The 15,435-nt window shown below is 54.5% G+C and overlaps 1 protein-coding gene and 1 long non-coding RNA gene across 3 annotated transcripts in view; one reads left to right on the top strand and one right to left on the bottom strand.

Moving 5' to 3' along the window:
* The window catches only part of KCNH1 (potassium channel, voltage gated eag related subfamily H, member 1), a 261,433-nt gene that overhangs the window by 244,869 nt on the left and 1,129 nt on the right, over positions 1–15,435 (top strand). Inside the window, exon 12 of the mRNA XM_005866243.2 lies at positions 15,151–15,429. Within this exon, the coding sequence (XP_005866305.1) occupies positions 15,151–15,429 (279 nt within the window). The remainder of the gene's footprint in view (positions 1–15,150; positions 15,430–15,435) is intronic.
* On the bottom strand, positions 6,832–11,222 carry LOC106726104. Of its 2 annotated transcripts, none has more exons than XR_001362119.1 (2): positions 10,787–11,222; positions 6,832–10,354 (listed from the first exon to the last, which is right to left on the bottom strand). It is a non-coding gene; the product is annotated as an uncharacterized LOC106726104 (long non-coding RNA). The 2 variants fall into 2 exon arrangements; XR_001362120.1 differs by having other exon boundaries at positions 6,832–10,357.

Consider the following 15,435-nt stretch of genomic DNA (forward strand, 5'->3'; position numbering starts at 1 on the left):
CACAGCCTCCTCAAGGCCTTGGCGCTGCTCTGGGGCTCACCCACAGGCCCAGGTTCCTGTGCACATGGACGTGCCGCTCTGAGTCCTTTAATAAACTTCGAGCGGGCCACAGGCCTTGGGAACGAATGGGCAGGGAGGCACATGAGTCTTCTGAAAGGATAGGAGCCAGACTGTCTGCGAGAGCAGCAGCCCACGTGGGCATCACCTCCTGCTTCCTTATCTGATTTGGTGGAATGGACAGCCAAGCTGACGAAGGAGAAAAGCCATAAAAAGTAGGTCTAGCAGCAGCAGCTCTGCTCGGCATACTGCAGAGGCCGTACTCGGGGCAAACAGACCGGGAAGCAGCGGGAAGATTTATTGATTCTCATTCATATTCTCATTCATATATTCTCTCTCTCTCTCTCTCTCTCTCTCTCTCTCTCTCTCTCTCTGTCTCTCTGTGTGTGTGTGTGTGTGTGTGTGTGTGTGTCCCTCCTGCTGTGAGTCCCAGGCAGCCCTGCGCTCTCCTGTTCTATCCCAGCCCTGAGTCAGACTTCTGCTTTCGCTGTCAGGACATGTCGGGAAGCAGCCCCAGGAGGTGTCCATTCAGTGGGAAACCCTTGCCTTGGCTTTAGGTTTAAGCTCATGGAAGCACTGTTTTTACTTGTCGTTTTAAGGACAGATAGTGTTCGTGGTTGCATTCCTTTCGTGGACCCTGGCGACTTCAGATGTCTGGTTTGAATGACCAGTCATCCTTTCTTGTGGCGCCTTCATGCTGGCCTTGCTCCTTGCTGGACCTCACGGTGTTCATGGGCTGAGCCTGGAGCTCCTGACTCGCCGTCAGGAGGGGGCACCATGGGCTGTGAATCCAGTTGGGGCCAAGGTGGCTCTGATCAGCTGCCCTTCTGCCCAGACGAACAGCAACAAACGTGGGACCGTGGCTGCCCAGGGGAGGGGACACCTTCCAGGCTGGTGCCCTGGGGCTTCCTCCGGAGGAACTGAACCGGCCTCTGAGAGTCACAGGTTCCCCTGTGGCCTTCGTCACGCCCTCCTCCACCAGCTGCTTGTCCTGCCTCCACTGTGTGCAGACCCTGGGGACAGAGTGTCGGCAAGGCAGGCAGAGTCCCTGCCCATCCAGGTGACAGGCTGGCAAGGACCTCGTACAATTCAGTGAGCTTAAGGAGTGCAAGGTGACATCTGAGCTAGGACCTGAGGAAGAATAGTAACTGGCCAGGCAAAGAGGAGGAGGAAAGACAACTCAAGTCGAAGGAACAGCATGTAAGGCATCTCAGAGGCTCCAGAGAGTCTGGCGTGGTTGGGAATCTCTAGGAAGAACAGCAGATCCAGGCCACGTGAGGTATGAGCCAGGTTCCACAGGCCCGGGGCTACAGCTCATGTGCCTCTCCCAGGCCAAAGCCTGGCAACAAGAGTGCAATTTGGGGAGAAAAAGGGGAACCAGGCCATGGCCCTGGAGAGCTTACCTCCACTAGCCCCCACCCCAAGCTTCTGACGACTAAGATTTACTCACATCTTAGCGGAGGCAACCGCAGTGTGACTGCCCAGCGAGATTCCTGACTTGCAGGTATGATAGCATTGGTATCAGCCACAGACGCTGTCCTCCTCCCCCTCACCCCAGAGGGGCCGGGGCTGGCCAGGGAGAGGGAGCTTGGCTAGGAGTGGACCAGGGGTGAGTTCCAGGGACCAGGAACTGAGCAGCCACAATAAAGGGAGACTCTGGGGCCAGAGAGGCAGACTGGGCTGGACCCCTGCTGGAGAGCAGGACTGGGAGAGGCCAGAGGAGCAGCCTGAGGCAGTGTCGAGAGACAGCACTTGGAAGGGAAGAAGGTTGGCATCATAGAGCAGAGGGCAGGGGCCCAATGACGACCCCTGATGGTCCTGGGGTCCCTGCAGGAGTGAGGGTGGGCAGGCCTGTGTTACAGGAAGTGAAGACACAACACTTTCCCTTCTAAGTTGGTCTGGATCAGTGGTTCTCAACCTTCCTAATGCCGCGACCCTTTAATACAGTTCCTCATGTTGTGGTGACCCCCAACCATAAAAATTATTTTCGTTGCTACTTCATAACTGTAATTTTGCTACTGTTATGAATCGTAATGTAAATATCTGATATGCAGGATGTATTTTCATTGTTCGCGACCCACAGGTTGAGAACCGCTGGTCTGGATCATGGAGTCTGTTGAGCTCTCCTTTGGAATGTGAGACCCAGGAGGGCAGAGTTGTTGTGCAGAGCAGCGGGAGGGACAGGAGACTGTGTTTGCAGCCAGGAGACTTGAGTGTGAATCCCAGCCCTGCCCCTTGCTAGCCCTGTGGGGTCAGGCAAATGACTTACCCTCTCTGAGCTTCAGATTCGTATCTGTACAAGGGGGTAAGAACATCTGTGCCACAGGATATTCAGGACTAACTGGCATAGCAGTCGTGCATGTAGATGCCATTGACTCCTTGACGGATGTTTCCTCAACTCTCAGCCACTCAGATGGGCAGTTTCTCTTCAGCCCCATGTGGAAGGCTGCTGGGCTGGGGGAGAGCCAATCACAGCACCTACACAGCAGTTGGATCTATCCATCCTCCATCATCCACACACCCGTCTGTAACATCCGTCCATCCACCCACCCACCCACATCTGGCTTTCTGTAGACATGTTTTTTAAACCAATAGCTTCACGATGTCACCATCAGACCACCAAATGGTCTGTTTCAAACCTCTGTATTAATTTGCTAGGGCTGCCATAATGAAGTACCACAGAGTTGCTGAAATAATAGAAATGTATTGTCTCACAGTCCCAGAGGCTAGATGTCCAAGGTCAGAGTGTCAGCATGGTGGGGTCCTTCTGAGGGCTGTGGAGGTGGGGGGGGGGCTTTGTCCCAGCCCCCTCCCCGGCTGCTGGTGGTTTGTGGGATTCTTCGGTGTCTTTGGCTTCCGGCGTATCCCTGATCTCTGCCTTCATCTTCACAGGGCTTTGTTCCTGTGTGCGTATCTGTGCCTGTGCCCAAGTTTCCCCTTTTTATCACATTGGATTAGGGGCTCACCCTACTCCAACATGGACTCATCCTAACTAATTATACCTACAACTACTCTGTTTCCAAATAAGACACTGTGTCCAGCCCTGTTGGGGATGCTGAACTGAATCAAGACAGGATTCCCGCTCTGGGGGCTGATGAATTAGCGGGGGAGCTCGGATATTTACATAAAAGACTAATTTGTGGCACAAAGTGTTGTTACTAGAGCAGAATGGAGATCCTGCTATGTCCAGAAAAGGGTTGAGCAGCTCTGGCTGGGAGGCTCAAGGAAGGCTTCCTGGAAGAGGTGGCATTCCTCAGGCCTTTGCTGAAAAGGGAGGATTTGGACCAGTGGAAGTGGGCACTGGGGAAGGGAGAGCAGACCGGTGAAGGCAGCATATGGGCTCTGGGTTGGGGGTGGAGGGAGGACACGAGGCACGTGCAGTCCTTCTCTGCCTGGGAGCGAGGCAGTGAGGGGCTGTCACACACACAGCAGGATGCTCACTGCGTTTGTGCGTCTGTGCTACAAGCTGTCGGGTCCAGGTTTGCATCATCGTGTCGTCTGGACGTGTCCCTGAATCACACACCTGTATCATAGCTCGAGCACACTGCAGGGGGAGCTGTGAAAACTGTTTGTGTGAATAGATTCATTTAGCATCTCGGGAGCACAGCAAGGCCCTTTTATTTGTTCTGTCCCTCGGACCAGATGCGCTAATAGGCCTTTTATAGGCTCCCAAGTGGAGGGAAAGGCCTGGCTGTGGGAGTTTCATCTTTGTTAGCACAGAGAGGCTTTTTAGAAGATGCTCCCGCAGACAGGCCACATCTGCAGCCCGTGGTCTGCCCCTGGGCCGGGGCATTAAGCAGCATCGGAGTCACGAACATCAATTCTCCCGCACGGCCTGCAGGCTTCCTGGCCAAACAGTCACACCTCAGCTCTGCTGCCGACAGCGCGGCTCGGCAACCACCTTGTTGACCGTGTAAAAACCAGGCAGGCGGCGTGCAGCCGAGCCGAGCCGGCAGGGCTTCACTGCCGATAATTGCTGGCGCTGTGCCCGTCTTTGAGCAGATCCTGATGGAAACAGGCCTCTGGGAGCAGAGCCTGAGTGGAGCCAGTTAGATGCCCGCCGGCTCCTTACAGGCCGACTCCCTGTAACGAGGTCTGCGCTGCCCGGTGCTGGAAGCACGGGCCTATCACCTCACTGCAGAGCTGGGGGCGCCCGCCCAGCACTGATTACCTGGCACCCCTCCTGGGCATGGCTGCCCTCACCCACACCTCCCAGACTCCTCTCAGATGCTGGTCAAGCACAAGATTACATAGAGAGTCCTGGCCGGTTTGCTCAGTGGTTAGAGCGTCGGCCCGTGGACTGAAGGGTCTTGGGTTTGATTCTGGTCAAGGGTATGTGCTTCAGCTGCAGGCTCGGTCCCTGGCCCTGGTTGCAGTGCATGTAGCAGGCAACTAGTTGATGTGTCTGTCTCTCCCCGTCCCCTCCACTCTCTCTAGAAATTAATTGGGGGGGGGGGGTCCCCCAGGTGAGGATTTAAAAAAAAATGCATACATGGAGAGCTGACCTGGGTGCCTTCTCGGCCTGTCCCAGCACCCACTTCACCCTCCTCACAGCTGCTGCTTTCCTGGACAGCGAATCCCCAGAGAGCGGGGCCTGTGCTTTCTCCCTCACACCCCTCCTTCTGCGGGGTGCCTGACACAATGTGGGTTCAGTATATGTTTGTCAAATGTGAGGTGAGACCGTAGGAACCAGGGACCTCCCAGGGCTTGGGCTCCCTCACTTCGCACTGACGGCCCCGAGCCTCGGTGTTCTCATCTGGAAACCGAGGGTCAGGTGGGGGGAATTAGCCACTCGGCTTAGCTAGTTACACATTTCCCCCTTCCAGCTGCTTGAGGTCTGGGACCTGGAGGAGCAGGGGTGGGGGATCCCCAGTTCAGGCTGCCATTTCCTGGCTGTGAGGCCTGAAGGACGTCCCTGCCCCTCCTGGGCCTGTTTCCTCCTCTGTAACAGAAGCAGAACAGAGTGATATGTGAGGTCCTTTCAGCCCAGCTGTTTGTGGTGCTAGTTAAATCGTTAGGTTTCTGACACCCACATTCTGTCACCAGCCATGGCTCACATAACCCCAAATAGGGGCTAAAACACAGGCCATTTTTCATTTGATTTTCAAATGCTGAGATGTGTGATTTGCATACCTTGGGGCCTATTTTACTTTCCACTCTGCACTGAACTGCTGCAGAAACTAAAAGGTGTTTGCGTTTCCTGAACAAGTCAGCGACTGTGGGTGGGGAGGGGCGGCAGTGTGACCTCCGGGGATGCTCCCGACAGTCCCAGCCTGAGTGCTGGATCCGAATTCGGCAGCTAGTGGCAGCGAAGGCTGAGTGAGTCTGGAGGGCTTGGTGAAAGGGGCGATTTCAAGATGAATGAAAATACTGACAAGGAGGATTGAATTAATTGGCAAAAGGCAGGCCCTGGACCAACGCTTTAGACCGGAATCTCAGTTACATCACTTAACCTTCCAAGTCTCAGTTTCTTCATCTGTCAGATGGGGTTGGTGATGGTACCTACTGTGAGATTATTATCAGAATTGAATAAAATACAATATGCAGAGTAGATGGCACACCACCCATGTGGTGTTCGGTGTTGTTACTGCCGATTATGGTTGCGGGAGCATTATTTAGGGGTGGCAGGGCGTAGGACAGACTGCAATTGAAATTGGGAGGCCCAGACATAGGGGAGAGGGGCAGGATAGCCTAGGAGGGAGGGAGGGCTGCTCATAAGGGGGTGAGAGGGGGCAGGGAGGGCGACCCTGACTCAACTACAGGCAAGGGTTCCCCAGGGGGAGGATGGCCGAGGACAGGAGAGACCAGGAGGCGTCAGAGGTGAGCGCTCTGAGCTCTGTCTTCGGAGCACTTTCTATTCTCTCTTCAGCGCATTCACATCATGGTCTTGGCTGTATTTTTAGGGAAACTGCAGTCACATGGGGCCTGTGTCAGGGCGAGGGTCCCAGGAACACGTCTGGCTAAAGTCCGACTATAACTTGGCTCTCCAGCGGCCACCTGCCCCTCGACTCTGTCCCTGTCGCTCTGATGGCTGCTGCTTGGTTAGCCCCAACTCACACACCTCAGGAAGCTCATGGTGTCTGTCTGGCCCAAAACCTTCGTGCATTTCTCCAGGTGAAGGCGAGGCCCCGGGGGAGAGACTTGAGGAGCCTGTGATTCTTCTGTCAGCTCCTCAGGGCTGGAGTGGATGAGAAGCTGCAGGAGGGTCAGGTGTGAAGGCTTAGGAAGGAGGGGCGTTGCACCGAGAGCCTGAGCTGACCTTCCCTCCTCCCTGGCGAGGCTGCAGGTCTTGGCTATTTCCGGTGCTTCTCAGCAGGTGCCCTCTAAAATCCCCCCAACCCTGGCCTGGCAGAGGGGTTGCGGGGAGAGAGGGGGAGGCAGGGAGCGGGATGATGAAGTCTGTGGCTTTCTCCAACATCCTCAATGCAGGAGGATGTGCGCTGTCCCACCGGTCTGCCTTCTGAATCCCCCACTCCTGCCTGGGCAACTCCGACCAAGCCCCTCCCAACCTGCTTTCAGCCCTGCTGACCGCTGACAGGGTGGGAAGGTGAGCTTGAGTTTGCAGCCCGGCAAAGAGAAGGCTGCTGGGTGAGTCCTTGGCCGTCCTTGACTTTGCAAAGTATGGACAGGAGGAAAGGGCACTGACCAGCCACTCTCCGTGTCTGTTAAGAGCAAGTGGAGTTGGACTTAAGTGGAAGCAGACAAAACTGTGTGTGTTGTCTGCTTCATAAAATTGACCACTGACCAGTATAAAACTGACGATTAGACAACTGATACAGAACGGGCCTTCAATAGAGAGAGTAGCAGTGAGGGCTGGGGAAGCCAGGGCCTTGCTCTCCCAGACTGTCTCCATCTGTGCAACGTAAGAACACGAGCCCCACGTGTGCTGCATGGCCACTGCGGTCCCAAAGGCGACAGTGTGTGCCAGCTTGCTGCAACCATACACAGGGCATGGATGCCAGTGGTCACGTTGTTATGCCAGGGGTAATGGCCGGTTGCATTGGATGGGTGAGAAGACACAGGACTGGACCAAGTGCCTCTTGAGGTCCCTCTCCGGGCTCCTCTGCCTTTGTGATCAGAGGAACCGCTGGCCACTGCGAAACAGAGGAGGAGAAACGGGAGTGAGTCTGTGGAGAGGCTGTGCCGGCGCCCGGGGTCTCTAATCTTTGAGGCCGGGAAATTGTTACTAGAAATGAGGGTGATAACCTAAACTCTGAAACGGCAGGAAGTCAGAGTTCTCCTACCCAGACCCCAGGCTTTGTGTGGCGCCTCGGCCCTCCCTTCCTTTAGACGGCACAGCAGGCGCAGGAAGGGCCCCTGTCCTTGGGACAGGTTCTTAGGTGGCACCAGACGCTTCCCACCCTTGACCCAGGGGATGGCACTGTGGTGTCTGCTCTGGCCCGGGGCCCTTCTCCCTGCTTGGGTGCTGCTTCCTGGTGCTGACAGCAGGGTGTGATAGGCAATCCCCGAGTGAGGGGCCTCCCCCTCCCAGGGCTGGCTGCCGACAGGGTACACTCTGCCCTTCAGTCCTGGGGCACCATTTCTGAACACCGACCCCATGCAGGGCACCTGGATTCTTCCTGTTCATTTAGCGGCTGGTCTGTGCCCTCTTGCTGTGGGGCTGGGCCTCCAGAGCAAAAGGAGAAACTAAGAACACAAGCCTGGGGTCACAGGTTTACTCCAAGAACGGACCACTGTACTTCAAAACCAGGTGCCGTGAGCACGTGCTATGCGCCCTGCGCTGGGCCTGGCCCTGCCAGGGATACAGAAATAGGAAGTGTGGCTTCTGTGCTCAGAGATCTCGCAGGAGAGCTGGGAAGGCAGCATTTCATCCTCTCTCTGATGGAAGCACCAGTGGGGAAAACATGGCAGGGTCAAATCTAGGTTCATAGTATTAACGGGCAGCACTTACTGAGGGTGTGCTATGGGTGTCAGGCACTTTACAGGCGATATCTCCGGTGGTCTTTTTATGGCCCTGTAAAGTTGGTAGGCTCCCTGGGATTTCCCACAGGTTAAGCTGTGGGAGACACCAGCCTGGGGTGCTGAGAACTGAGGGGGGACCCATGTGCAGTGCTTCTGCTGCCCCTGCCTCGCTCCCCCATGCCGGCCAAGAACACTGCAGCACCCCGCTTGGAGTCAGCAGGCTGAGTATCGGTGCGGGTTGGGAAGGACAAATTGTCCAGATGTTCAGCTTCTGGGTCAAATCAGAAGCCCAGAGGTTGTTTCTCGTTGTGAGAGAGAAACGTTGAAAAAAGTGCAGGATAGATCCTGCAGCCCAGTCAAGGGGCCTCTGAATTCTGTACAGGGTTCAGGACCAACTTCTGCCATCCGTGTATCGGTCTGTCCCTGTGCCATGGGCTTGCAGGGATAGCGTGTGAAAAAACAGAGGTGGAAGGGATGCAGCCACTTGATATGCACCACCAGTCCCCTAATTCTGCATCAGCTGCTTCCTGAAAATTAAAATGTCACTTTCCCAGATGCATTGATGTGGGTTACTCTACCGGAAACGCTTGCTGCGTATGGGGGTGTGGCTGGTGGGGGCAAGATGAGAAGGGCTTTGGAAAAGAGGGCCTTTGGCAGATCGCACGGCCAGGCCCCTTTTCAGAGGAGCTGGTGCCCAAGCCCAGCGCAGGCCACAGGCCAGAAGAAGGCCACGCCCCTCCCTCTGTGGCAGGGAGTTTGGGATTTTGTGTGAATGTGCAGTTTGGGAGACAAGTTACGGTACTTGCTCTCTAGGAATGAGGTGTCATCTGGGATTGAAATAAGCACATCCTACGTCTGCATTTGGCAAAAGAAGCTTAAGGGGCTGCCATCGAGGGGGGTGAACAGTCCTGAGGATGGAAATGAGTTCTCAGCCCCAGTCCCGGGGCAGGAGGCAGTCCTGGGTCTGGGTGATGAGCACTGGCTGTAGTTTCTCATGGTCTCATTCGTCCTCAAAGGTGTTCACTGCACAGCCCAGGCCACGCTAAAAGCCCCCTGCGCGTGGGAGTCCTGCCCGTGTCTCCGTGTTCAGTCTACCAGGGGAGTCCTCCCAGCTCCAGGGGCTTGGCTCTCCCCAGGGCCCTGGAGACCTGCCCTGGGCACTTCCCAAGGCCCGTCCCCCCTCCCTCTTGCATCTTTGGGACCCCAGCCCTGACGGCAGAGCTCGGGTGTCAGCTGACGTGGGCCCTGATCACTGCTCTGTAGACTAGTTGAATGAGCTGCCAGCAAAGCCCTGCACCTCTCTGAGCCTGAGTCCCTCACTGTGAAAGAAGGGTAGCTCTTCGTGGGCTTGTGGGTGAGAGCTACCCTTTTCTGTCCCTTATAAGGACTCTGATTGGATGGAGGGCTCACCCTAACACAGAATAATTTCATCTCAAGATCCTTACCGTATTAATCCGCAAAGACCCTTATTCCAAATAAGGTCACGTTTGAGGTTCCAGCTGGACATACCTTTTGGTGTCCACGATTCGATCTGCTACACAGAGGGAGCACAAAGCAAGGAGGAGAGTGACAAGTATGGCCTTACTGAGATGCCAGGGGCCGGTGGCTCACCTGCTTGCCTGGGCCATCAAGGCTGGATCTCGTCTGAAGTCATGCCCCGTCCTGAGGAATCAAAGGCCTGATGTACCTAGTGAATCGGTCCCTCCTTAAATGCTCAGGGGTCTCTGCTTCTTGGCCTCTCTCCTCCCCTGGGCCAGGTCTTCTCTCTGCTTCAATGTTCTGTGCCTGAATTCTTTAGAGAAGTTGCTGATGGACAGGGAGTTGCTGATGAGCAGAAACGAGCAGAGAGGGGTGGCAGGGCAGGGCTAGAGGTTATCAACATATGCTGAGAGAAACTGTCCTTTTCCCTGAAACCAAGGCATCTTCCCCAGCAGAATGGCTTAGCACATGGGCATGGGTGGGGCCTCTGGTGGTCAGGGTTAGAGTCTTAGCCCCTCAGTTTCTTCATCTAAAAAAGGAGGACAGTGATTGTGTCCACCTGGGGGGCCGCTGTCAGGAGGGCGTGAGGTAGCACACACCACCCGTTTAACAGCGGTGCCTGGCCCATCATTGCCCCCCACCCCACCGGGACCGCCACCACGAAGACACTTTTCTGTGGCAGGTGGCATGTCTGCCGTGGTGTCATTCCATGTGCTGTTCCCTTTTCTACCTAATTCCAGCTCATCCTTCTAGAATCATCTCAAAAGTCACCCCTTGAAGAATGATACGTACTACATTTACTCAGCAACTGTTAAATGTCAGGCCCTCTTCTTAAAGGCTTGCCGATGTTATCCAGCTTAATCCTCTGGTAGCCTTATGAAGTCAGGAGCGATATCTGCTTTTATAGACGAGACACGGAGGCTTGGGGAACAAGTCTGTCTGATTTCCAGAGCTTGTGCTCATGCTGCCTGTCACTCCATGCCAACTCCACCAGCTCCCGCCCACCGTGGGCCCCTAGAACCTTGGATTTAAGCTGAGAGTTTGCCAGTCCCCTTTCAGACACCCTTTAGGGACCAGGGACTCATTGGAGTCATCCCGCTGGCATTCCCAAAACCCTCTCCCCCCCTCCCCCCGCCCCCCGAGGCTCAATCCCTGACAGCACACAGGAGGGCTGAGCCAGGCAGGGAGGTGAGGAGGGGGCGGGTAGTGTGTGACCACTCACAGGGGAGCACCCAGACAGCAGAGGGTCATGATCACACCAGCCATCAACCCAGGGTTCTGAGACCGTGGTCCACGGGTCAGGTCAGGCTGCCTGCATCAGACTCACCTGGGGGCTTGTTACCAACGCCAGTTGCTGACCTTGCCAGGGAACATCTCGCTCTGTAGATAGCAGCCTCTCCAGGTGGTTCTGAAGCGCGGCCACATTTGAGACCTGTTCATCTGGTCCAGCCAGGAGGCACGTGACTGGCCCAAGGTCACACAGTGGCGGAGCTGGGGCCACTCCGAGTCTGTGTTCTTTCTCCTGCTCTCTGTGGGTTTCAGTTTGGGGATGTGTGTCTGAGTCTAATAAAAACCAAGCTAAATCCCTTTGTTTACCTACAGTTTCCTATGATTCATACCTTAGCCTCTGCTCATTTGCTCATAATGTCACTGAGAACTGACATTGCACATGTTAGATACAGTTTTACTCTTTTAAGCACCAGGCTCCCATTTGCTGTGCCGTCGGGACTCTGGGCGGTCCACCCCCTCCCACAGCTGTCTTTCCCTCCGTGTGCTGCCGGGACCCTCCTGCTCCCCTTGGCCTCATTTTGGTGGGCTCGAGAGGGGCCAGGCCCTCTTTGGATACAATCTAGAAGAGGGAGAACACTTTTTCAGATAAACCTGAAAATAGCTTCTCAGAAGGCCCTGCAGCTTGGGGAGTGGGGTGTCGATTCATTTCAGCTTAACCACCGCTCATCAAAGGCCTCCCAGGCTCAGGGCCCTTGCTTGGTGAGCTCTCAGACGGATGCGGAGATGGATGAGGGAGGCACAGCTGCCGTCCCTGCCCTGAGGCATCCTCTGTCTCCCCATAGTCCAGTAAGTCCTGAGCTGTTTAGCATTCTGTGTGGGCCTCACACGCCCAACACGTCAGGCCCTGCTGTGGGCTGGCAGGACACTGGCTGGCCAGGAAGGTCAGACTTAGCCCATCACTGGTGCCATGATCTGTGTCAGCCTGTCCCCGAGGCTGGGCCTTCCCAGGGGTGATTAGAGGGCCCCTGGTAACAACCGCTCCAAACAGACCCTGCGCCTCCCTGTTGCGGTGGCCCCTGTCTACAGATGGCCAGCGTGAACAAAGGTGATTCAAGGCAAGAGCCCTGATCCACACCCTGGAGTTCTGTTTCTACCTAGCGGTGTGACCTTCAGCAGGTCGCTCTACCAGCTAAGCCCCAGTCTCCTCAACTGTCAAACTGTGGGGGAGAACCCTGCACCCCTCCCTGGAATTTTGGCTTGAATGAGAGAATGCACTTGAGTATGTGGAATAAGCTGTAAAGCACAATAAAAAGGACTATGCTATTATAATCACAAAGTGTTCCTTCTCAAAGGGACTTCAGAGGTGATCTCATCCAGTGGGTTTTTTTGGACCAAGGAATCCTTTCCCAGAATGAAATCTTACACCAAAGCCCAATACATGAAACAGGAAAAGCTGGCGCTGCTCTGATGGGAGTTTGGGGACGAGGCCGTCCAGCTGGTGAGGGCAGGTGTGAGGGCGCTTGCTCAGGGCCCGGCCTTCATGTGGCTCAAATTAATTTCATTTCGAAACTTTTCACCTCTGTGGCACCTGTTAAAAATCTTCATCTCAGGGCTACTTCTAAATATCAGCTCGCTGAGCTCATGTAAGAGATTGAAAAAAATAAAAATTGGTCGGGCAGGGATGATGAAATCAGTATTAGGTCAGTCTGATTTAAAGATGAGTGAAAATGGAAGTCCCTTAGGATTTTACTTATTCGTTCCTCTTCAGGAGTCTGTGGTGTGCACTGAGAAAGCGACCTGTAATCTCTTTTTCTCTCTCTCTCTGCTAGACCACAAACATCAGAAACAGACGTGTGTGTGTGCGTGCTGGGGGCATACACATTACCTCTTTCACCCTAGCATGGGCCTCACAAACAGGGGGTTGGCCACAATTTATTCACGGATGCATTCATTGATTCACTGACCACTGATGGAGCATTGTATGTACCAGGCATGATACTGAAGGTGAAAAACACACACCCACACAAAAATACAATGGAGAATAAAGCATTGTGCCCACCTTCAGGGAGCTACTGCCTAAGGCAGTGGTCAGCAAACTACGGCTCGTGAGCCACATGCGGCTCTTTGGCCCCTTGAGTGTGGCTCTTCCACAAAATACCGACTTCTGCGCATGGGCCACGAAGTTTCAATCACACTGTACGTGCATGCCCGCACGTGGTATTTTGTGGAAGAGCCATACTCAAGGGGCCAAAGAGCCGCATGTGGCTCGCAAGCCGCGGTTTGCCGACCACTGGCCTAAGGCAAAGACAAATAGGCAAAATGCTGCCTCTTAACAAGAATCTGCGATGGAGGAGCATGTGGCTGCCCCAAGCCTGGTACCACCAGGAAGGTCTTCTGACCAGGGGTCAGGGAGAGGCAGGGAAGCTTGCTGGAGTAGATGACTCCTAAGCTGAATCCTGAAGGTTACATAGGAGTCCTGTTGAAGGAATGGGGTGGAAGATGATATTGATGGGCGTTATTTCAGGACCTGAAATTGCTCAGTACAGACAGAGCATATAGAGCCACTGATGGGCAGGCGAGTTGATCCCACAGCTTCATCAGTCATGTCTTAGTGTTTGAATTGATCCATTTCCATCCACCAGGGGGCAGTGAATCTGCAATGGAGGCTCCAAACCCCAAACTCCAGGGGCTCCACAGTAGGGGCCGAGATAGGCACCATTTAGCTGAAACATGGAAACAGCCTTCCCATCCATTAGGGCTCTGCACAAATACAGAGGGCGCCTCATCCCCCCACACTGATGTAATTTCAGTGCTGGGCAGAGGGGGTTCTGGGGGACACTACCCTTTCCAAAGAGAGGGTCTGGAGGAAAGAATTTCAGAAGTGCTGCCTGGGATATTGTCGTCTGTGACATTCGTAAGGCTCACTAGCACGTTAAGGCTCTGAGAAGTCCTCCAGTAAAGCAGCAAATTTAACATTGTCATGTGGCTCAAATTCATTTCATTTTGAAACTTTCCACCTTCACGGCACCTGTTAAAATTTCACCGAACATTTAGAAAAGCAAGACAGACTTTCCCAGGCCTCCAGCTAGAGCCTGTTCAGAGCAGAGGGCATCCTGGGCGTGGGGTCTTGCCCATCATTCCTAGGGCACGCTGCTGCTGTGGGAGCTGGGGAGCATTTCAGAGCAGAGGAGCTGCTGTGTCAGCATAGACTCGTGGTCGTGAGTCACACGGTCACTCCTGCCCACTTGGATCTAAAGCACTTGGCCAAAGGTCTGGTCATGGCTGCCTCTGAGAAAAGAGTCCAAGACCAACTTCTCCAAAACAGCAGTGGAAGTTAGCAAGCAGAGGCTGAGACCCCAGATAAGCAAAGCCGTCAGGCCACATCAGCTCTGTGTCCGCAGGGCTGCTGGTCTTATTCTCTGACTTGCAAAGGGGGCTCAAAGGCCTTCTGGAATTGCAGGCAGCTCTTTCCCGGTTCACCTGCGCGTTGGGTGAGCCAGTGACGTTCAGGTGGGGCTGCCCCGGGCACCCAGGATGAGCGAGGGCAGCACCAGCATGGCACTCTGGGAAAAGCCAAGAGCTTCAGAGAGTCAGCATAGATCCAAGGAGACTGTAGCCGGTGAGTGCTGAGCTGCCCCCTCTGATGACACGGCCACAGGTGAATGACCTGCGGGGCGTTTGGCTAAGAAGCACATCCAACTCAAGGAGGAGCTACGTGTCCACCGTGGACGCATACTAAGCCTTTAACCTGCGGGATGCTCCACTGTACAACCTCCTGGGATAAGTTTTGTGTTGACTCCTCAATATTTGAAGAAGTGCTTTCTTTAGCCTTAAAACATCTCATTTCGTCTCAAGACTGCCCCTGCCCTTTAATGTTGAGAGTGGGTAAGAAGACTGTGTGTTTGAACCAATTCCTTCCTTTTACAACATTAATGAGCTCTGTGATTTCATCTTTCCCCCATTGATTCATTAGCTCATATTTATCTATTATTCATTCATTTATTCATTCCACAAATGTTTACAAAGGGCCCCTAGTTACCAGGCGTTTTCCAAGTTCTAGAAACAGAGAACGAAAGAGACAATCCCTATTCTCTTAGGGTAGACAATATATATAAAGTAAAAAATACGAGATGATATGCAAAGTACTGTGCTAGGCCCCTGGGAACTTTCTGAGGTAATAAAGATGTAAACAGCCGGTATCTTCTTTGGGAACTGCGGCTTACAAAGAACAGAACCCCTCTTGAAGAGGACACAGTAAGAGTCCATTTCTTGCTGTTGGGAAGCCAAGAAGAGTTTAGGAAAAGGCAAGTGAATGCAGTCACCAAGCCAAGCCCAGAAGGCTTTGGCAGAGATGTGAGGGGCTGGGAGCCTTGCCCGTGGGGGCAGGCTGGAAGCCAGAGCTGTGACCTGCAGAGGGACCGCGTGGCCCATTAACACGCGTGTCATTCTGTCTCCCCCCAGATCGTGTTCCGGAAGATCAGCGACGTGAAGCGGGAAGAGGAAGAGCGCATGAAAAGGAAGAATGAGGCCCCCCTGATCCTGCCCCCGGACCATCCTGTCCGGAGACTCTTCCAGAGGTTCCGGCAGCAGAAAGAGGCCAGGCTGGCGGCCGAGAGGGGGGGCCGGGACCTGGATGACCTGGATGTGGAGAAGGGCAGCGTCCTGGTGGAGCACGCCTCGGCCAACCACAGCCTGGTGAAGGCCAGCGTGGTCACGGTGCGCGAGAGCCCCGCCACGCCTGTGTCC

The sequence above is a fragment of the Myotis brandtii genome, unplaced genomic scaffold, assembly GCF_000412655.1.
Source record: "Myotis brandtii unplaced genomic scaffold, ASM41265v1 scaffold2254, whole genome shotgun sequence".
Classification (NCBI taxonomy): Eukaryota; Metazoa; Chordata; class Mammalia; order Chiroptera; family Vespertilionidae; genus Myotis; species Myotis brandtii.